Consider the following 20,653-nt stretch of genomic DNA (forward strand, 5'->3'; position numbering starts at 1 on the left):
CTTCGTACTAGTAGTAGAGCCCACCCAGGGTCAGGACAAGTGTGCTCTGGTGGAGCCGTACCGTTCGGCTTGGGGAGTGATGGTGCTGCGGTCGGAAACAGAGTCCGGGATTGGCAATGCGGCAGGCCTTGATGCCCCCTTCCGTGGTGCCCGGCCGCACAGGCAGCTACGTACTTGGTTCAATATCTATGTGACAATGTGGGCGGGCGGGGATCAAAGAAGATCACACGTGAAACTTTGAATGGGTTCGCGAGGGTAGCATATAGTAGTACTAAGTATGTAGAACACGAGCGCAGTGATATATACTCTGTTGAGCGCGAACGCTCAGATGACTGGCTCAAGTAAGACTCCAGCCAGCAGTATCGGGAACGTGGATCCGCGCTTGTATCCCTGAACAAAATAATCGAGTCTATTAGACTGCGTCTTTCGCGAATTTGTTGCTGCTCCTCCAATGAGAAGTGTGGAGGAACTGTGAAGTAGTGTCGGGCTCAGGTGAGGTCGCTTGTCGAATACGATGAGCCAGCGTATGCTGACTGAGGTATTTTCTGTCGGTCCAAGGGTAAATCTGGAACACAGATGAGAACGACTTTTACGAGAATTGAATTGCGGTCATCATTGATGGGACGTAGAAACCTATCGACTTGATGCCCCACCGTCGTTGCATTGCATGCTGATGGATGCTAAGTCGGCCTGATACGGCACGGCTCTGGAATCGGTCGATAGAACCACGAACTGTGAGCAGTGGTTAGAAGCCTTGGCTCGAGTGAAGGTATAAAAGGACAGTGGTGTTGGGCTTGTATTTCTCCAGAACCCAATCGCCCATTCATCCTTCCACACGAACAGCAACAACCAACTTGTACTCTCTAAACCCTTCCCTTCCCTGTTTAACTTAAACTGTATGCTCTTCCCTCCTCTTCTAGATCATAGTTGAGATCGCTGACGACCCATTGCGTTGGCAGATTGAAACATGGTGGCCCTGAAATCGAGTCTTTACCTCCTCGCAGGCATTCTCAGCATGACCTCCACCGTGGTCGCCTGGGATCCCTACGGCGACTACCTCGACACCCGCTCACTCGACTTCTACGATACCTACGACGCCCGCGGGTTCGACGATGATCACGAGCTCCGCGGGTTCGACGACGATGACTTTGTCCTTAGCGCTCGCGACCTCGCTCGCCTCAACGTCCGCGCCTCCGACATCTCCCATGTCCTCGTCATTCGCGCAGACAACGCCAAGGCAGAGTGCAAGAAGTTCACGGATGCATACAAAGCAACGAAAAAGGACTATGATTCGTGGAGTAAGAAGTACAAGGACGCGAAGAAGAAGAAGGATAAGGATGCGGAGAAGAAGGCGAGGGATAAGATGGATGAGTTGAGGGAGTACGTCGAGTACAACAGGGAGGAGATGGAGATTTGGTGCGCGAAGGCGAATGATCCTGGGAGTCCGAAGGCTAAGAAGAGGAGTCCCAGTCCCCCTAAGAGGAGGAAGTAGTGTAAATGCTCAAAGTCCTCTTTCTAGGAAGAACAGCACATAATCGTGGCGTCCTTTACATCCCCTACCGCTCCTTTGTTTTCATTATCAATATTTATTCTGGCCTGTCATCGTCTATCACAGTCGCTAATGGTCCTTAATTCTGCGGAATGGCAAGTTTGCGGAAAGTGCAAGATGGGGCCTTTTGAACTCAGCGCCAGCGGCACTGCTCTCATGGTCGGTGCATAAGATATGCGCCTCCGGCAAAACACTTGGTGTCTCCGTTGTCGTATCACGTACTTTATCAATTTATATTGATTGCCATACTACGATACTCGATCCCTCACCTGACAATGTACATCTCATGAGGCGCGGATTGACGCTACAATGTACGCGAGTGGATAGTGATGGTGGCGACAAAGGGGTTACAACGGGCGGTTCAAACAGAAAATGAGATTCATCCCGAAGCTGGAGTGGAAAAGGGCCCCGAAACTGTCGTCGATACCGCGTTGCAGTTGGGAACCATGGTGGCCGGATCGGGTCCTCTTTGGATCGGATTGCATCCCGGGAGTTCCTTTAGATCTACATGCCAGTGGGCGAATCGTCAGAACCAATTCAAAGACCTCATGGGCAGGATGCTTACATTCGCCTTCAGTAACTTCAGGGACCTTAACGGGTTGTACGCATTGGTTTATTTCGTCATCGCTCTGCAGCGTGAGTTCCTTGCAGTTCTCGGGGAGTCCGTCCTGCCCAGTGCATACGTCCATGGCTCGCTGAAGCGAATCGCCTTCCCAGCCAAAGACGTAGTCAGCGTGCTGGCCGTATCCAGTCCTATAGATCACGTCAGAAGAAGGTAACTTGGGGTTTGGTACCGGATGGTCAGAAATCGAAAAACGTACGGATCGCCCATGCTGAAAATGAAAGGCTGTTGTCCTTCCTCTGGCCAGAGTTCGGGTTGATTGAACGGTCGAGTGTCCCATACAATTTCCATGAACAGGAGAGGAAGACGGACTGGGTGGCTCGCCGGGCAATCGGTGCCAAAGATCTGTAGACCTTCGGGGGAAGCAGTGCCCACAGGGTGGGCGACGTGGCTCTGTTGGCAATGAATACCACCTCGGTTTGACTCCAATGAGGAGAGGTGGACGTACCGCGTGGTCAGGGCTGTCGAGGTTCATTCCATCCCAGCATCTTAATAGGATAATCAGCCCAAATCAAAGCCGTGCACCAGTCTAACTCACTGGGGGAAGTAGATGTTAGACCTTATCCCGCCTGAGCAGAATCTCTTCGGTAAATCGATAGTATCGTCAGGGCCCACGCCAGGTGTTCCAGCGCCGAGAGCGTTCCCTAAATCGAGTTAAATTTCATCGTCAACGATTCCGCGGCGTGTCGCACCTTGGAAGCAACGGAAGGTAAGCTGCTTGTGCGCGGTGACACTGGGGGACAGGTCATCTCGTCGACGCATAGGATCTCCGACGATCATTCGGAATCCCTGTGACGGTGTTATGTGAGACTCGATGCGAAATGACAGCATAGACAGAAGCGAACCTTTCGGAATGCGACGACCTTGAGGTCCTTGGTTGGTGGACGAGGCTGGAAATAGTAAACCGTCATGCCTCCATTCGGTGCTCCAGTGTAATGGTTGGCCATCTGAGGGACCTACGCGTAACGTGGGATGTATTAGCAACTGACATCTTCAAATACGCAACAATGGGAGAGACGTACTCGAATATACGAGCCATTTGGATGCTTGAAGTACAGAACGGCAGTCCAGTAATTGGATTTGTCCTCTTTGAAGCGACAAGTGGTGCAGGTTGCAAGTTTACCGAGATCAAGCTCGGGGTCCATCGTCAAGTTGAATCTTCAAGATGTTCTCGTTCAGCATCTTGAAGGGCTGAAGCCTAACCGGTACTTACGCATTCTGGAAAAGACAAAGTGATACTTAGTCAGCATAAACATGAAAGCAGCCTGAGATACGCACACCGCCAACGATCTGGTGGACGTGAGGCGAGACTTGTCCGGGGGTTACGAGTCTTACGTAGCGTCAGCGTCGATTTGACAGAGAACAAGGATGTACGGTACGTACGGGTCGAATCGCTGCGTCACGAGCTGCGAGCACGGGAATCGCAGCAGAGCATTGACATGGGTGATGGCCGAGAGTACAAAGAACGCGACTGAGAGAAAAGAGAGAATCCGTGGCTGGAACATGGCTGGTTCAGCCTGGGACTAACGAGTATGGTCCCCGTTGAGAACTACGTAGGTGTTGAAGGATGCCAAATGCCAGCTTAAATGATAGTGGCATAAGTTCGGTAATCTTCTGCGAAGACTCTGCTCCGAAGCCCATAGAAGAGCCGAAGTGAGGGAAGACGCATTCATTATCAGTGTGTGAAGGAACCACGAACGCTTCGACCTGCACAAAAGTGTCTTCTGTGACGACGTTCGCGGGAAGACCATACTTCCATAACGAATGGAGATGAATTGACCTTTAGTGTCACGGTCGCGACATGCGACAATTTCCCGGCCAGTGGAGGCCTTTGGACCATCGCAAACCAGAGGTTCTGAGAGTTGAGTACAGCATGACGGATTCGGATTGAAGTCTCTGTGGAACGTTGTCGTTTCGAGTTCAGCACCGGGTTCAAACGCCGCCTAAAAATAGGTGGGAAGATTTACGCGCCGCCCAGATTCCAGCACATACCGTATACGGGTTCGAGCCTTGCCAGGTGCAAGTTTTAAAGCCTTTGTGGGTGCCGAGCGACTTTCTTCATCGGAACGGTAGAATTGCTTCTATGTTACAACAGCTTTAAGCGCTGAAGGAGTAGATAAGGTAGAGTGTGAAGAGAATCATTGGGTAGCCAGGAAAGATATTTTAACCACCTCCAACCCCAATTCTGTACGTGAAGAATGGCGTACGGCCCCGAGTGGTATATGTGCTGGTTGTCGCGTGTCTCTCCAAAATAAGTGCCCATACGAAGAGGACATCTCGTGGCCAATATGTGTGTGATTCGGATTACCGGCACAAATCCTACAGTGCAAAATACACGACACGCAAATCAGGTACAAATGCCGACTTCCTCAGGCCTCCTCCACCCAATACATGTCCATGCCCTAGTTCTCATTTACGCACTCCCCTTCTTTTAACCACGTTCTTCTTCTTTGAGGGGGCATAGAAAGGATGATTTGCATAGATGTACGCTATGGCATCTTTTGTTCCAAACGGTTTCTTAACGAAAGGCTTTGGCTTGGTCTCGTGATCTCGCTCGTAGAGGAGGTCTTCGAGGAGATCGCGTTCGTACAGCATGTCTTCGAGGAGATCGCGTTCGTATAGCATGTCTTCAAGCAGGTCGCGTTCGTAGAGGATGTCTTCAAGGAGCTCCCGTCGATGGTTGTAGTCGTCGACGAGGTTGTTACGCCTCGATAAGCGTGCGGGCGATAGAGCGTCGGGTGAGTGGCCTGCCACTGCCGACAACGACGCGAGGATGGGGATCAAGGATAGTATGTAAAACTTGGACAGTGCGACCATGGTCGGAGGACAGAGTGTGCGTTGAAAGGAGGGTGGTGGATCTCGAGTCACTCCCAATGCGGGCTTGAAAGCTTAGACTGTCAACACAAGTAGGAGGGGATGAGTGAATGCTGTTACACACCTCGAAGCAGTCCCGGCTTATATAGGCCCAGACCCCTAGGCCTTCCCTCCTGCCTGCGGGTTCCAAAAGGCGGCTACATCTCAATCCATGTGTCAGAGCCCTATCACACTCTCTAGAGGATCAAACTTGAGAGTGTTGCGAGCCCGACGTGTGGTGTCCCTCTCGGGTAACACGGGCAAGTGAGTGTATTGAAAGTAAGCGCCGAACTCGAGTGGCAATACGATACCTGAAAGAGTCGTGAGCCCACAAAGTCTGATGTTTTGCCGCTCGGCAGTATTACAGCACTTTGTTGGTCAGTCGCCAGCGCTAGCGTCAGCTGTGTTTCAACTGTCGAGGTCGGCGTACCCGGGCTTTGACTCAATGCCACACAATGCTTCAGAGTAGCCGAGCCGTGATGATGCGTGACATTGGGCAGAAGAGATTCTCAAACCTTTCGACAAGGTGGCAAAACTGGTTCGGTGCAGCAGGTACAAGGTCTAGTGGTCGAAGTAGCATGAACTTCGCTTGGAAGGCGAAGGTAGCAGCATGATGTGTCGCTCAAACTGACGTTCGCCGTTCAGCAAAGCCGGATACACCATCCGTTTGATCCTGACGGGCAGCCGAATGTTTCATAAATGTATCTGGCGCGCTCAATACGTAGATGGCCATGGGAGAACACACATCATGATCTGATTACGACTTGCATGCCATGACTCTACATATTTCAGGTGAAGTTTAACGTTTCCATTTGGGGGATCAAGCTCAAGCCAAATCTAACGAAACTATAGGAACGCCCAAAACACTGCATTCAGTGTGCAGGTAGACCGTGGGTAGATGCGAGGTTAGAGTGCTTCAGAACTTGTATACTGATACGACGACCGAGTACCAGCTTCGATATACTACCCAAAGAAAATAAGTCGGACTCAAAATCCATCCCCACCCTCCCACCTCACTCAGAACTCAAAACGGCCCCTTCCCATTTTATACTGTCGCCTTCTTCTTGCTCCACTTCCTTGTGGCAGGGCCTGGTTCCTCTTGATCCCCATATTTGACGCTCTGAACTGCTCAATGAACTTGCCCAGGCCGCGGGTGTCACTACTTGCGGGCTGACAATCGCGCTCGAGGGCCTGAGCGTGCAGTGAGTAGGGAGTCGAGGTCACGGTAGCGTTCGTGGAGAGAGTCAGTGGGGAGAGAATCGCGTTTGTAGATCAAGTTGGAACGGTCATTGCGTTCGGAAAGGAGCTGGCGCTCGTAAATGAGGTCTGCGAGGATTTGCCGTTCATAGAGGAGGCCGTCGAGGATTTCTCTTTGGTGGAGACGATCGTTGAGAGTGTTACTACGGCTTGACAGGCGCAAGGTGGGTGGTGCGTCCGCTGCGTGGCCCGCCACGTTCGCTGCAGACGCGATGAGGATGGAGAGGAAGGGGAGGAGTGAGAAGGGAATTGCGACCATGGTCTCGATTGATTAAGGTGAGATGAAAGAATGAATGATCCGTAGGATTTGGGTTGGTGAAAGTATGCGGTTAGGGGTTATGGGGATGCAATGGGAGAATGCTGCCACAGTGAAAGATGCCCCGCCATTTAAGCATTTGTGTACCGACCAGCTTTCGAATACGCCATGTGGACCTGCCTCCATTCGGCCAGGTGAAGCACTTCCGCGTTGAACACGACACTTTGGTCACCGTGGCCCGTCACGGTCACCCGTGCTGTATTCAAGCTCCATGCCCGATGATAGACAATCGTACTCTGCCTTTGGATGGTACCTTACATGGCCCACGGCCTTCGGTGGAAGACATTGTAGTGGCAACGAATGAGGGGTAATTTGGGCGCCTGATTCGCTCGTCGTGATCCCCCCGTTTCATTGGGCGGGGTGTCGGGGTTGTCGGGTGATGTTTCAGTGGTGGAGGCCGAATTCGGCGCTTACTTAGAAAGTTGGACGTCATTGACTCTCGAGGTCTTCTAAACAGGTGGCCAGGTCGTGTCTTGGAAGCCCTCAGCCAGCGACACAGGTATTCGGGTCGAGATCCCTGCTTGGTCTCTCGTTATCGCTCTAATGATTGAACAACTCGTCAAAAGGCATTTTTTGTAGGATAGATGTGACAAATTGAAGTAGTTAACGAACCCAGCTTCTTTGTCGCAGATAGCCCTCCCCATTGACCTTGATGTAGTCCAAAAACGGCCACACTCGTTCCCCCGAAATCTGCTCGTGAGCAATATAGTCGACAATCAAAGGGACCTGCTTTTCGTCGCTGTCGATGGCCTTGAACTCGGTGATATGAGGGAAGAACACCGTAAGGTTGGAAAGTAGTGACGATATATCTGTGTCATCTGTCGTCAGTTCGAGACTTCGCAAATTCGTGCAAATCGTTATTTTCGGTACTCGATAAGCCTCTATGAATGCGGAAAGCAGCTCGAAGTTGTACTTTCCGCTCCGTAGAACGAGTTTCTCGAGTGTGGGAATGCGAAACGCCTTCAGGAAATCGACGAATTTGAAGAACATGAGTTCGGACTGGGATAGATCGGCGTTGCGGGGTTCCGGAGGAAGGGAGCTGTGATTTGGGAATAGTTTGTGGAATTTTTCCTCGTCTTCGGCAGTGAAAAGCCCGATGAGCTCCAAGTCCTTGAGGGAGGCAGTTTCGTCTGTGACCCATGGGGTGTACAAGTAGGACGCATCCTCTTGAACAGTTGAGTCGTCAACTAGGATGTCGACAAGCTTAAGGGACTCGAGATTCCCATTGATGAGCAACTCGTAGAGAAGCTTTGGTGGGATATGGGTGTTCTTCAGACAAACGTTCGTGAGGTTCCATTTGGGAAGATGACGCAGTGGAAGACCTGACGAACGGAAGTCCTGAACAAACGGAAAGGCGGACGCTACATCGAGGGGGAATGTGGGCGTCGGTGTCTCTAGAAGCGACGTATGGCGCGGGGGTCGTAAGCGGAACTCCAAATATCGTAATGTCTGTCCTGCCCCTTCGCGCAACCAAATGGGTACTGGGTTTGCGAAATGGCAGAGGGTGCAGGCATCGGCGAAGCCTTGGATGAATCCATAGGACCCGTTCAGCGCAACCGATTTGAGCCTTGGCAGCACCGTTTCGACCCATTCCCAACAGACCCCAAAGTCCAGCTGGGTTATCTCCCCAGAGGCATCTGTCTCCTGCACCTTCCGAAGAAATCGGGAACGCCTGTGTTCAACGAGAACCAGCGTGACGTCTCTACTCCCCGACCTCCTAACCAATTCTCCAACAACGTCCCGATCGTTCTCGTTGCCAACATCGTAGCTGAAGTCGAGGGCAGTCCAGAGCTCCGGAGTGGCTAGGATCACTGAGCGGAGCACCGACGAGATGTGCGAGAGGTGGATGAGCTGGCAGATGGGTGCAAATGCGACATCGTTTCTGGTTGGTATTTCCCGGGAGGCTGTCAGTCGGTCGGAGCGCTTGGGGTAGGACTGAATGACAAGCGAGACGATGTCCTGAAGGATCTCGAAAGGGAGGTCGTCAAACCCTGTCATAGGTGATCAACCGTACTATTGGAGGGATCGACTTGAAGGTCTCGTCTGAGAAATTTGGCCAGTCGGAGTCCTTTATGGGTCCAATTCGGTGTTTTTACGCCTGCAACTACTTTTGTAACTTCCTTCCGGGGGTAAGCAAGGCTGCAAGGGTATTAAGCGCGCGAGAGGAGAAGACCTGGAACGAAAGCAGGTAACTACATATGTCCTGGCTCCCAAACTGTAGACATTCGACCATCCCGTTGTCGATGGTCGCGCGTCGCTCGGTAGTCTGAACACAGTGGACACGCCAACTTCAAACATTCGCAGTACGGAGATGGGAAAAGCGCGTCATCATTTCAACTCTCGATCGACGAAGAGCTAAATACACGACAGCGTTATAGATACAAGAGAAATCGGGCATATACAGACAGCAAGAAAAGCACAGAAAAGGAAATCTAACAGACATAGGGCGATCGTGACTAGCTAGGAGTGTGTATGTAACTGAAAGCTAGTAAGTGGTTAGCAGACAGGTTAGTATCTGAGATGTGGTTTATGACTGCAAGACGATCGGAAAGGAAAGCGATAACAAGTTCGAAAGCAAATGAACAAAAGGTCATGACAGAAAAAAGTCGTAAAGTACATCAGTGTAGATCATCAATCATCAAAGTTTTCGTGAACTAGTCAGCCAACAAGCCGAGGATTGTTGGCGCGTTCGTGAAGAGTAACTGAAGCGTGAAGAACGTAAAAAGGGTTCTGAGAAGTTCCAATGGCAGACAGTGTCAAGATGCATGAGAGCCAGAAGATTTGGAGGATGCTTTTGGTGAAGATGCAAGGAAGAGAGCTGGGCATAGTCGAGGGCATAGCATACGAGACCGAGTTTGAGGATTATTCGACCAGCGAATCAACGATTTTGGAGACCTAGACGCGAATGGGGCGGGCCTGAGATCCAGGAGTGCGTCCTCGAGGACGGGGTCTGTTGATTCGAAGGTTGTCGCCCGGTCTGAAATGACGTTAGTAAGAGCACGCCACGGTACACTAGAAAAAAGACTCACGTCGAGACAAGCCCTTGACCAACAGCGTTCTCCTTGTTCTCTTTCTTATCCGTAGAAGCCTTCGCTCCATTACTCCTCTTCGTCCAACCAAGCGCAGAGCGACGAACCGCAGACGGAACACGAGGGCGAACGAAGGATCCATTGCCACTTCCAGTGCTCATCTTCTTCATATCCGGCACAGGCGAATCGTCCCCTCCAACGTGAACGACGAACGGCGAGAACGGCTTGATAGCGTCCAACACGGGCTTGTTGGGAGCAGGTGATGCGCCGAGGATGTTCTTGTTGATCTTGCGTTCTTGCAGGACGGGAGTCGGAGCAGAGGAGGTCTTGGCGGTAAAGGTCGGTGGTGTAGGCATTGCTGGCGGCGGCATTGGAGGTGCAGTGGGCATCGAAGTAAAGACCCGAGTCTGGGGGTACGGTGACGGCCTCGAATCCTTCCTCGACCTGATGCGACGGAGCTCAGCAGGGAGGGGGCCGTAAGTGCGAACCGAGTGCTCAAGCATGGCCTTCATGGCATCTGGATGACGTGGCGGGGCAAACGCTAGAGGAGAATGGATCAATTACCCGAAAACGAACCAATACCAATCGATGACTTACATTGAAGAGCGTAGACGGAGAAAGGAGTATCCGGCCACACACGTTGACTCTCCTGGACGGTATCGTGGGCCTCGTCTTTGAGGGTGTAGAATTTTCTCAAAGCAACGATGCCGCGCTCATCATCCCAGCTCTGCTCGTCTTGGTCAAGGCTGAGGCTCTGGATGGACTGGGTGTCGGACTCGACAACGTAGACGGCGGTGGACTCCTCGTTGGAGGCAGCGGCGAGCTTCTTGGTGAGGGAAGCAGTGAGAGAGCGGTCCGGGGTGTCAGCCTCAGAGGACGAGGCATTCGACTCTTCTTCGATCGTCTCATAGATGGATCCCCGAGAGATTGACATCCTTTGTGCCTTGGAGTACCGTCGTCGATGGCCAGTTCCAGTGCGAGCCCTGTTCCTCGCAGCGGCCAGCGAAGAGACGGGGTTGGTGGGGTTCGCATTGGCAAGCATGTTATTGAGTTCGAAGAGGTCAATGCTGGACATCGATCCGCCAGCCGAGGAAGGTCCAGGGGACAACGGCGGGGTCGTGTCACCCGCTGAGCTTTCCGATGACGTGGTGCATGTCGAGGTCGTGCTCGAGCGGGAGCGGTTGGCACGGGTAGGTCGACTGAATACTGGAACAGCACAGACTGTCAAATGATAAACAGTCATCAGTAACCATGTCACTCGAGACCAATATAATGACAGCACTCACATGAATGACTGGTGTCCTCTCCTTCGCCAACCAAGCAGCTGTCCTCCAAACTGGGCCTCGAGAACACTCCACGTTGTACTCTGATCATCTTCTCCTCGCCGAACTGGAAGGACGAGGTGGAGGCGATGGACGGCTTCTCAACGAGACTGGGCATCTGCTCCTTCTTGGGTGAGGGGATTTCGTTGCCTTCAGAGTCGGTCCTAACGAGCTGGGTCCCCTGGTAGACACGAGCATTACCACGGGGACGACGAGGCCTCCTCTTCTCAGCACGGACGCAAGGCGACGCGTTGAAAGCCGATCCAACAGACTGTCGTCGAACGTGGCCACCTCCGATCATCTACAACACAAGGTCAGTCCATATCCCGTCTTAAACCACGAAAAAGACTCACGGTGATCATCGTGTCGTCAGGGTTGGCAATGCTAATACGGCTTTTGGTACTATCGCCATCTGTGCTGCCAAAGTCGTAAATCTCAGAGAGACGGGGGTACACAAGCCGGTAACCAGCTTCCTTTGGATACACCCTCGAGTCCTCAAACACACATCCGCTCGACATCTCCGACTTTTCAACACCCGTCTTGTCGAACAGCGAATCCTCCATCAACGAAGACGTCGGCCTCTCCTCGCTATACTCGTACGAGGAAACAGTCACCCTCCGCCCATCATCATCGCCATCCATGATCGAATCGTAGTAGTCGTAGGAGCTGCCAGAGGTGCGATCGCCAACACCGGGGGCGGAGAGGTGGCCAAGGTCGGATCCACTAATACTACCACTGGGGCTGCCAGCGATAGCATCCAAGTACCCTCCAGCCGTCTCAAACATCTTGTCTCCCAGCCCAGGCCGAGCCATATTCCTGAACGACCCCATCGAATCCCTCGAGTAGCCTCCATGCTCACTCATCATCGAGTCCATCGAGCTCTCCCTCCTGTGCCTGGCCATGATCGCACGTCCGCCCATAGCACCGTGGTGCATATACGAAAGCGCAACCGAACTCGCGCTCGTTACCGACGACGTCCTCCTGTGGTGTCCACGAGTGAACATACTAACAGGCGGCGCACTAATCGACGAAACCGAAAAGTTGGACTCGCGACGACGATGGCCTTGGTGGTGATTGCGGAAGTAGAAGCTGCTAGCATCGCTATCGACGCGCTTGCGTAGGCCTCCAAAGTGGCGGTTTCGAATATTGTGGAAGGTATCGTCGAGGGTGCAGTCGAAAGTGCGCTCAGACTCGTCGTCGTCGAGGAGCATTCGGGGGTGCATGTCAGGGTTGACCTGGGTGTAGGCAAGGAACTGGGCGTCCATCGAGTCGTCGTCGCTCATGGGGTAGCTCTGAGTCTCCCTCGTGCTCTCCCTCAAGCTTGGCATAGGTGGGAGGGGTGGAAGAGGCGGCGGCATCCCATAGTCGAACGGATCAGGGGCACCGTCCCTCAGAACACGGCCGTAGGAGGAAACGCTGGCGATGCTCCAAACGGACTCTTGAGCCTTGCGATGGCCATATCGGTAAGCCGAAGGTCCACCAGTCGGCATGGCAGGAGGGGGAGGGTAGAACGCAGGTCGGTAGTCGTGGAACTCGAAACCTCGTCGAACCTCGTCGAACGAGTCCATGCCGGCAAAGCTGATGCCAGAGGAAGGTCGAGTGAGAGGAACGAACGAAATCCTCTTCGACTCTCGGTTGTTGTTGCCTTCCATCTCCGGCTTGGCAGGTCGAGGAATCGGCTGTCCAGTGGCAAAGTCGGGTTCATCTTCATCGACGTGCTGGGGCGCATCGGGGACCTTGGCGAGGATGGACCTAAGAGCAGAGTCTTCATGCTGGTCAAGCCACGAGCTCGAGAACGAGATCTCGCGGACGTGGGAAGGGGGAGGGATAATATCAGAAAGCGTGCGCGGGACTTGCTCTTCTTCCTTCTCCTCGTCACCCTTGACAGGACTAGGCGACGCAGACGAAACACCTCCAAACCTGAACGACCTATTCAACTCCCCGTCCGACACACGGCTAGCGGTACTCCTCTTGGACGAAGCCGAAGTCGACATCTTGCTCTGGGCGGAAGCCTTGGATCGAACAGAGAACAGCGAATCCTTGCTATGGAGGTCCGGAACCTCGAGCGACGAGTTGGAAGTAGCAGAAAGGTCGACAGGGATAGGACCAAGATCCGACACACTCAACCTCGCCCGACTCCTCGACTCATCCTCCCCATCCGCAAGGAACCCAGAAACACCTCCAACAGGGGTAACACCGCTCACCTCCTGCTCAACACTCTCTTCCTCATCATCATCATCCTCCATACTCTCCTCAACACTCTCCTCCTCCCTCTTGGCCGGCAAACTAGGAACAGGCGGCACATCCACATCAATCCCAAACCCAATCTTGAAAAGCTCAGAACCAAGCTTGGCAGGCGTCTTGAACGCACTCTCCAACTGCTCCACAAAACTCCTCCTATCACTCGCACCACTCTCGTTGAGTTTGGCCAACTCGCCCGTGAAATCAAAGGATCGCTTGGTATCGTTGTCGTTGACACCGCAGTGGCCGTCAGAAGAGGAAGACGAGTACGAAGCGTTGAGGTAGTTCTCGTCGAGGATGTGGTTGGTGTTGAATTGGAACGCGGAAGGTGGAGGGGTGGGGAGACCGCTCGAGTCAGAGACGAGCTGGGCTTTGAAGACTGGCAAACGCTCGCGGCTCGCTTGGTGGATCTCGGCGGTGGCAGCACTCGCAGCACTGCTCCCCAACACACTGCTCAAGCTATTCCCAAGCGCAGCGGAGGTGGGAACATCAGCATCATGCATAGGTACAGCACCCAACGAAGACACAGCGAGGCTGGTGTCGATATTCAACTTCTTGACGTTCGAAGTGACAGTGGGCGGGACCGGGAAAACATCAAACAGAGGCGAAACACCCCGTTGCTGAACAGGCGCATTCCTCCCAACTTCCACAATATCCATCGTCATATCCTCCGTAACCTCCAGACGCCCATTCTCGTCCTCATCCTCCTCATCACTCTCATACCTCAACGGCTTCCCATCCTTCAATACAACATCATCATCCATCACATCCTCCTCCTCCTCGTCCTCGGGATCAACAAACACCTGCCCATTCCTCCACGAACTAGGCTGCTGCTCCTTCGCACCAATCCGGTCCTTGCGGAGGATATACCTCAACTCCTCAGGGACGTCCGAATCAGGATCAGACTCATCGATCTCCACTTGGTAGGCACTGACATCCGACCCGCCCATCGTACCCGACATCCCAAGGATCCGTCGAGCTTCACGTGTAATGGGAACACGCCCTTCCTCGACTTGGTCGTCGCGCTTGTCGTCAAAGGTGAGACGGGAAGAGGTGGAGAGGCGCTTGCCGTTGGCGTCGGTGGTAGGAGCGAAAAGACCGATACTAGAAGCAGTCGAAGCCCGCTTGGTGATGTTCAACCCCTTCACGGTGCCCATACCTGCACCCAACCCGCGAACAGTCTTAAACCTCTCCTCGTCCTCGCTACCCGAATCATCGCAGAACGCATCCTTGACGCGGATCGGACTCTCCCTCGACAACTTGTGCTTCTTAATCTCGAGAGGTCGGACGGAGAGACGGTCGTTGGCGGTAGCAGTCGCGCTCGAGCCGAGGGTGGCAGCAGCAACGGAAGACTTGGTAGCAGAGGCGGCAGCAGCAGCAGAGGTAGTCGAAGCACCCGACACCTTCCGCCCAGCCACAGGCGCAGGCCTCAACGGCTGGAACACAGGCGCAGGCTCAGGCTCCGGAGCAGGCGTCATCGTCCTCCTATGTGTCTTGACGAAGAACGACGGGCTCCTCGAGGTCTCAGGCGACATGCTGCCCATCGAAGGAATAGTGAACGTCGAAGCAGTCGGCGTCGTAGCTGTACCCAAACCAAAAAAACAACAGTGAGTATCACGAAAAGCTTTATCAAGAATAGAGTACGCACCCTTGGTAGAACCAGCCAAAGCCTTCATAGACGCGTCGGAAGTAACCATCGAATCCTCAAACGTCCTCTCCTCAACCGGGCCCAAACTACCCTTCACCTCCCTCTCCTTCTCCTTCTCTCCACCACAAACCCGACTCCGACTCTGCGCATACGGCCTCAAACTCGTCAATGAACTCATACTCGACCTAGCACTCAACAACGAGCTGGTACTCGACTTCCTAATCGTTCCTTGCGCAAGCTGCTGCTGTTGTTGTTGTTGCTCAGCATTAAGCTTGGCAACGATAGCCTTGACACCACCAGCCCCAAGCGTTCCAGTGGAAAGAATAGACGAAGCACCGATCGATTTCTTCGCGGTCGGACTGGCGTTGCACATCTCCTTGATCTTCTGCGAGGTCGATTTCGGTTTGGGTTTGGAGTTGCTAGTCGTGGACACGTCATCAGTCTACCATCCCTCCACTCACGAAGTAAAAGGACAACTCACCTCTCGAAGATACTGGTACGAGCAGAGCTAGGCTCACTCGAGAACGGCGAAGCGCTGGGCTTGAGAGGAGTCATATCCGGCGTGGCGGGCGTAGCCTCAAGATCGAGATTATTAATGAGCTTCTCAAGGTCATTCGTAGCAGCCGACAAAACAGACAGAACGCCTGGAACACCAAACCCATCAGTTACATCCCCTCCCTCCTCCAAAGAAAAACGAACAAACGCACCATCTTCATCCTCATAAACACCCTTCGGCCTCCCAAGCGTCCGACTCCGTCCAAGCAACTGCTCACTCTTCGGCCTAGGACGCGCCTTCTTCACAGGCGTAGCAGTCGCCGCACTATCCTTACTCGTCTCCTCCTCATACACCTCATCATCCTCATCCGCGTACCGCCACTTGCGTCGGGCTTCGGTATCATCAGAGTACCGGTACCGACGGCGAACATCGTCCTCAGAATCATACACCGGCCCATCGACGAACCCGTGTCCGTCGTTCGTAGCTTCTTCGATGGTGAGGATCGGATAGCGGAATTGGTGTTGAGCGGAGGATCGCTTCGAGTCCAGACCTACGCGGGGAGAAAGATGGCAGTTAGCTCAAACACAAACGAAGGAAAAGAGGAGACATACCAGACGCACTACTCCTCCTCGACGAACCAGCTCTAATTTGACTCTCAACCTCAGGGAAAACATCAGTAAGCGCAGCCCTTCTACGCCCCTCCGAACTCCTCCTACTCTCCCTACTCTCCCTCCTACTTTCCAAGCTCTCCCTCTTCCCACCACCAACACCAACACCCGACCCATCCTTCCTATCCACAACAGCATACCCCTCCCTCTCCTCCAACACACTATAACTCGCATTCGCATGCTGAGCAGCCTCAAGCGACTCCCGCCTCCTCTCCTCCTTCTCCTTCTCCCGCTCCAACACACCCTCGCTCCACCTCACACTCCCCGCACCAATCGACAACTTCGTAGCCCTCGAATCGACACTAAGCCTGCCCGTCGAATCAACTCCTGAAGCCACTGAGAGACGACCAGTGGAATCAACTCCCGAAACAGCTGAGAGACGACCGGTGGAATCAACAGCCGAAAGCCTCGAATCAGCAACAGACGAAGCACCAAAGCTCGACACTCGCGAACCATACGAGCTAGCAACCGAAACCGGCCGAAGCGAACTAGCCGTACTCTGAACACTCGCGCGTCTTTCAACACCAACAGCTCCAAGGCCTTCGACGGAGAGGCGGCCATTCGCATCTACGCTCGCTCGTCCACTGTCCACACTAAGTCTTCCAGCACCGGCCGCAGCAGGCGGAACGACCATCCCACCAAACTGCATCCCAGGGTTCGAAACAACCGACGAAGCCGAACTACCCTGCCGATTCCCAAGCGACGGAAGACGGATAGACGAAGGAAGACCCAATCCAAGGATCGACTTTTTCTTCCCAATCGTATCTTTATCCTTGTTGTTGGACGAAGCTTTGCCGATGGTGTCTTTGCCAGCACTCCTTCCGATAGTAGCGCTCTTGCCGATCGTTGTGGTCTCCCCCACACCCACACCAGCCTTCCCATCATTCCCACTCCCACTCGCAAGGTACGCCTTCTTCTTCTTCCCCTTCACCTTGCCCACAGTCAAACTCCCCGTATTCGCATCATACCCAATCGGAGCATTCGAATCCGTAATAGTATACCCCCTCGGCGAACCAGCAGTCGCAAAGCCCAACGTCGACGTCGGCGAAACCGCTCCATCATCCACACCACCACCATTAACATGGAACCCAAGCGACGACTGCGCTCGTTCGCGGATGCTCCCATATGCAGTAGGACTCGTACCACGCACAGAGCCATAGGACGCGGGGGATCCGGTGAACCCGAGACTCGTCGCACACCTAACAGGGGCGGGACTAGCTCCATAAGAGCTGAGGGCACCAGCTTCAAAGCTCGAGGTCGAAAGCGCTCGTTCCCGACTCTCCTTCTCCCTCATCTTCTCCTCCTTCTCCCTCTCCTTCCTCTCCCTCTTCTCCTCCTTCGTCTCCTTCTTCGACTTTCGCTTCTCCTTCTTGGCCCCATTGGCATTGGCGTTGGCGTTCGAGGTAGCAGTGGTGGTACCAGCATCGTCAGGAGCAACAAACAACGACGGATCAAGCTCCCCTCTCAACTTACTCCCTCCTCGCACACTAACACCTTCCCCACCCCCAGAACCAAGCTGCGCCCAACTCCCAATCCTAGCAAGACTCTTCACACTCCTCATCGCTCTAAGCGCAATACTCCCTCCTCCTCCCGAAGCGCCACCACTAGGCATATGCGGGTCCACCGGCACAGCCAACCCCCCACTCCCACTACCCGTACTCATACTCCTCGCAACCGAAGGCGGCACAGCCGAAACAGAACCAGCCTGCCCTCCCAAACTCCTCACCGAACCCGTATTGCTCGCATTCGTATTGGCACCACGAACGGACCCAGTCGACCCAGGAACCGCAAGCAACCCACCAAGCGTAACCGACTTGGACCTCTCACGCCCAATAGACGCAGGAGCCTCACGCTCAGGCAAGTCGTTAATGCGGATCGTCGGCGTCTCAGCAATGGCGGTGGCCGACGAAGAAGGGTTAAAGCTCGCCGTCGATTTCTTGGAGGTGAGGCCGAGGAAGATGCCGGCGTCGAGCGAGTTGAAGCGCCCTCGGCCTTCGGCCTTTTGTGGGCTTGTGTTGGAGGAGTTGAAGCCTCCGAATGGCTCGGGCGTTTGCGAGCGGGGTGCGATGGTGGCTGTGAAGCCCAGAGGTGATGAGAACGAGGAGGAACGCGAGGGGAGATGCCAAGACCGCGAGGCGGAAAGCGCGAGGGTAACACGTGATCGCGGTCACGAGGGGAAGGAGACGCGCGCGTTCGAACCCCATCGGCAATGGAACGAGCGCAACAAAGAGATACAGAAAGTAAAGACAATCCGGTCAGTATATACTCTCCAATCCCAAAAAAAAACAAAAACCACGAACCTTTCTCATTATCCTTCTTCTTATCCTCCTTCGAATCCTTACGTCCACGTCCAATACTCCACCACTTCCTCTCATCCTCCTTCACCTTCAACATCCCATCCTCTCCTCCAGCGGCAGGGATATTCATATTCCTCTCTCCCAGCGTACTCCTCGGGACAGGCGGGACAGGTTTATCCGCACCAGCCGGAGGCGCACCCCACCCAACACCGTCCAACCCAGCGCGACTCTTCTTCTTCTTGACAACCACAATCTCTCCAATCTCCTCGTCTTCGAAGCTAGGGTCGACGTAGATCTCGAAGCCAGCTTTCAGCTTGGCAGAGCTAGCTTTACCGTCCGCGGCTCGGCGCGCAACAGTGCCAGCTGGCGTCTTCTTCATCGTCGCCGTCGTCGATGCGCGGGGGAGCGACGGGGTGTTGGGCGTAGTAGCAGACGACGGGCCGCGTTCGAGGGTGACCGAAGACCCATTATTGAGCGAAACAGTCGCCAGCCTCGTCGAGCCATCCAACTTGCCCACCCCCACCCTCCTCACAACATCACTCAAATCCTTCCCCCTCTCCCTCTCCCTATCCTTCCCACCCAGGGTCCCAAGCAGCCCCAACTTGCTCTTCTTCGGCACAACCACCTTCTTCGCCGAACCCTGCACACCCACACCCGCATTCTCGTCGTTCACTTTCGGCTTGAGCACCGAGCGGACGGTGCGCAGCTTCTTCGTACCGCTGTTCGAGGCGGAGGTGGAGTTGGAGATGGATTTAGCGAGGGAGGCGGAGGTCTGTGTGGACGTGGGGAGGGGCGGCGGATCAAGATCCCACGGCATGACTGGACGGCCGTTCGTGTTGGTGGGACCGTCGAGCAGGGACATGGACGTGTTCGAGGTGGTACCCTCGCTCGAGGACATCCCCGTCGCCGAGGGCGTCGCAGAAATCAACCGGATAGACGGGATAGCCGGGGCCTGGCCGGCGTTCGTAGCATTGGAATAGTGCGCCTGAGGCGGCGTCTGGAGCGCTGCTGCTTTCGTGCGAATAGGCGCCATACTAGTAGCAGTAGTAGTCGTAGTTGTTGGCGTTGAGAATTATAGTTCGTACAGGTGTCGATGATGCGTTGTCGAGTTTTTTTGAAGAATTATAAGGGTCGAGTTGAGCAGAACGAAAACAATAGATAGCAAGAACAGAGCGAGGCGATAGCAGATAGCGATTTGTAGATTTTTTAGAGAGTAGGGTTTGTCGAAAATAGTCAGTCGGTAGGGTTGTCGAAAGTCGATAGTCGATAGATGATAGTCGAATGTCGATAGTCGAAAGCAGTCAAAAATCGTAGAAACACCCGTCTAAAGGTGTTCTCGTAGCACGTCGAAGAAAGCGTCGATAGCTTCCTGGTTTCAATTCAATTCGTATTGGCGTTAGGCGTAAGAAATGGCGTTCGTAAGTAACTTTGCAGACTCTGAATCACAAGACCCGTCAGCCAACTCTTCATTTACCAACAAAACCAGAAATATGAACTCACCTCGTAAAAAAGCGTAAGAACACACCTTTCAAGGGGGTCTATAACCGGTTTTCGTCTTCTCCTCACTTCGACTTCACTCCGTCCGTCTGACTCCTAGAGCGCTCTACAGATGAAAAACCTAGTGTTAGCAGACCGTAGCTTCAGAGCTGTCGATTACTCGAAGAGACCGCCCAACCGAATCCGTGCCAACGCAACAGGGTTTGTACAGGGTCCAAAAATTCCAACCGCCCAGGGTCTTAACAGCCTCCTGCCCAACTCGAACCACCGTCACCCCAACCGGCGGCAACCAATCCCCGCCCAACCAGGACCCTACACACACCCTCCAACCCAAACCAAAACGAAGCCGATAGCGACAACTCACCTCACACAACCAAGTGCAAGAACCAACCGAGCCTCCAAGGGACGAAACGAATCTCAAACGAGAGGGATGTAGTCAAAGAGGTCAACGACGAGGGAAGGTCCAAACCCAAAACTCAACAACAGTGGAGCCAGCGGGCGTTTTTGACAACCTTGGGAAAAAACGCCAAAGCTTGGGAAAAAACGCGAAGCGAGGGAGTCATGTGATCGTGTTGTTGTGGAATTTAAACAAGGGACCTTGGGACGCGTCGCGTACGTAGTGCGCCTCGACTCTCGAGGCGATGTGATGATGGTTGTGGAGTTTAAGTGGGAAGGGAGGAGGACGTCAGAGGTGACGATCTGATTACATAGAACTATGTAGGAGAGAGTAAGTTCGAGGTGCCATTCAACGTAACAAGGGCTCCTCGCGGGTATATACCATTCCGCTCATCACTCAGAAGTGCATCGCTAACGAAGCAGCCACCTATATGCATCGGGCGCGATTAATTATACGGGCCT

General features: G+C 53.8%; 6 protein-coding genes across 6 annotated transcripts; 1 reads left to right on the forward strand and 5 right to left on the reverse strand.

Moving 5' to 3' along the window:
- The first annotated feature begins 848 nt into the window (after positions 1-848).
- On the forward strand, positions 849-1,606 carry CC1G_02779 (hypothetical protein). The gene is made up of 2 exons (XM_001828146.2): positions 849-896; positions 960-1,606. The coding sequence occupies exon 2, from the start codon at positions 968-970 to the stop codon at positions 1,490-1,492; it is 525 nt and encodes a 174-aa protein (XP_001828198.1). The 5' UTR covers positions 849-896; positions 960-967; the 3' UTR covers positions 1,493-1,606.
- A 322-nt stretch (positions 1,607-1,928) lies between these two features.
- On the reverse strand, positions 1,929-3,676 carry CC1G_13557 (hypothetical protein; the record flags this gene model as incomplete). Its single annotated transcript, XM_002911983.1, has 9 exons — positions 1,929-2,053; positions 2,115-2,302; positions 2,371-2,564; positions 2,620-2,659; positions 2,710-2,815; positions 2,864-2,960; positions 3,017-3,127; positions 3,194-3,329; positions 3,555-3,676. 9 exons carry the CDS (start codon positions 3,674-3,676, stop codon positions 1,929-1,931), a joined length of 1,119 nt encoding a protein of 372 aa, XP_002912029.1.
- A 904-nt stretch (positions 3,677-4,580) lies between these two features.
- CC1G_13558 (hypothetical protein) lies at positions 4,581-4,988 on the reverse strand (the record flags this gene model as incomplete). The annotated part of the gene is made up of 1 exon (XM_002911984.1): positions 4,581-4,988. One exon carries the CDS (start codon positions 4,986-4,988, stop codon positions 4,581-4,583), a length of 408 nt encoding a protein of 135 aa, XP_002912030.1.
- Positions 4,989-6,183: 1,195 nt separating this feature from the next.
- On the reverse strand, positions 6,184-6,540 carry CC1G_02781 (hypothetical protein; the record flags this gene model as incomplete). The annotated part of the gene is made up of 1 exon (XM_001828148.1): positions 6,184-6,540. The coding sequence occupies one exon, from the start codon at positions 6,538-6,540 to the stop codon at positions 6,184-6,186; it is 357 nt and encodes a 118-aa protein (XP_001828200.1).
- Positions 6,541-7,200: 660 nt separating this feature from the next.
- On the reverse strand, positions 7,201-8,627 carry CC1G_02782 (hypothetical protein; the record flags this gene model as incomplete). Its single annotated transcript, XM_001828149.2, has 1 exon — positions 7,201-8,627. Exon 1 carries the CDS (start codon positions 8,593-8,595, stop codon positions 7,201-7,203), a length of 1,395 nt encoding a protein of 464 aa, XP_001828201.1. The 5' UTR covers positions 8,596-8,627.
- Positions 8,628-9,492: 865 nt separating this feature from the next.
- Positions 9,493-19,331, reverse strand: CC1G_02784 (hypothetical protein; the record flags this gene model as incomplete). The annotated part of the gene is made up of 10 exons (XM_001828151.1): positions 9,493-9,574; positions 9,627-10,167; positions 10,224-10,847; positions 10,913-11,249; positions 11,302-14,771; positions 14,838-15,256; positions 15,319-15,481; positions 15,545-15,883; positions 15,945-18,074; positions 18,302-19,331. The coding sequence occupies 10 exons, from the start codon at positions 19,329-19,331 to the stop codon at positions 9,493-9,495; spliced, it is 9,135 nt and encodes a 3,044-aa protein (XP_001828203.1).
- Positions 19,332-20,653: the final 1,322 nt, after the last annotated feature.

The sequence above is a fragment of the Coprinopsis cinerea genome (assembly GCF_000182895.1).
Source record: "Coprinopsis cinerea okayama7#130 chromosome 1 map unlocalized cont3.1, whole genome shotgun sequence".
Classification (NCBI taxonomy): domain Eukaryota; kingdom Fungi; phylum Basidiomycota; class Agaricomycetes; order Agaricales; family Psathyrellaceae; genus Coprinopsis; species Coprinopsis cinerea.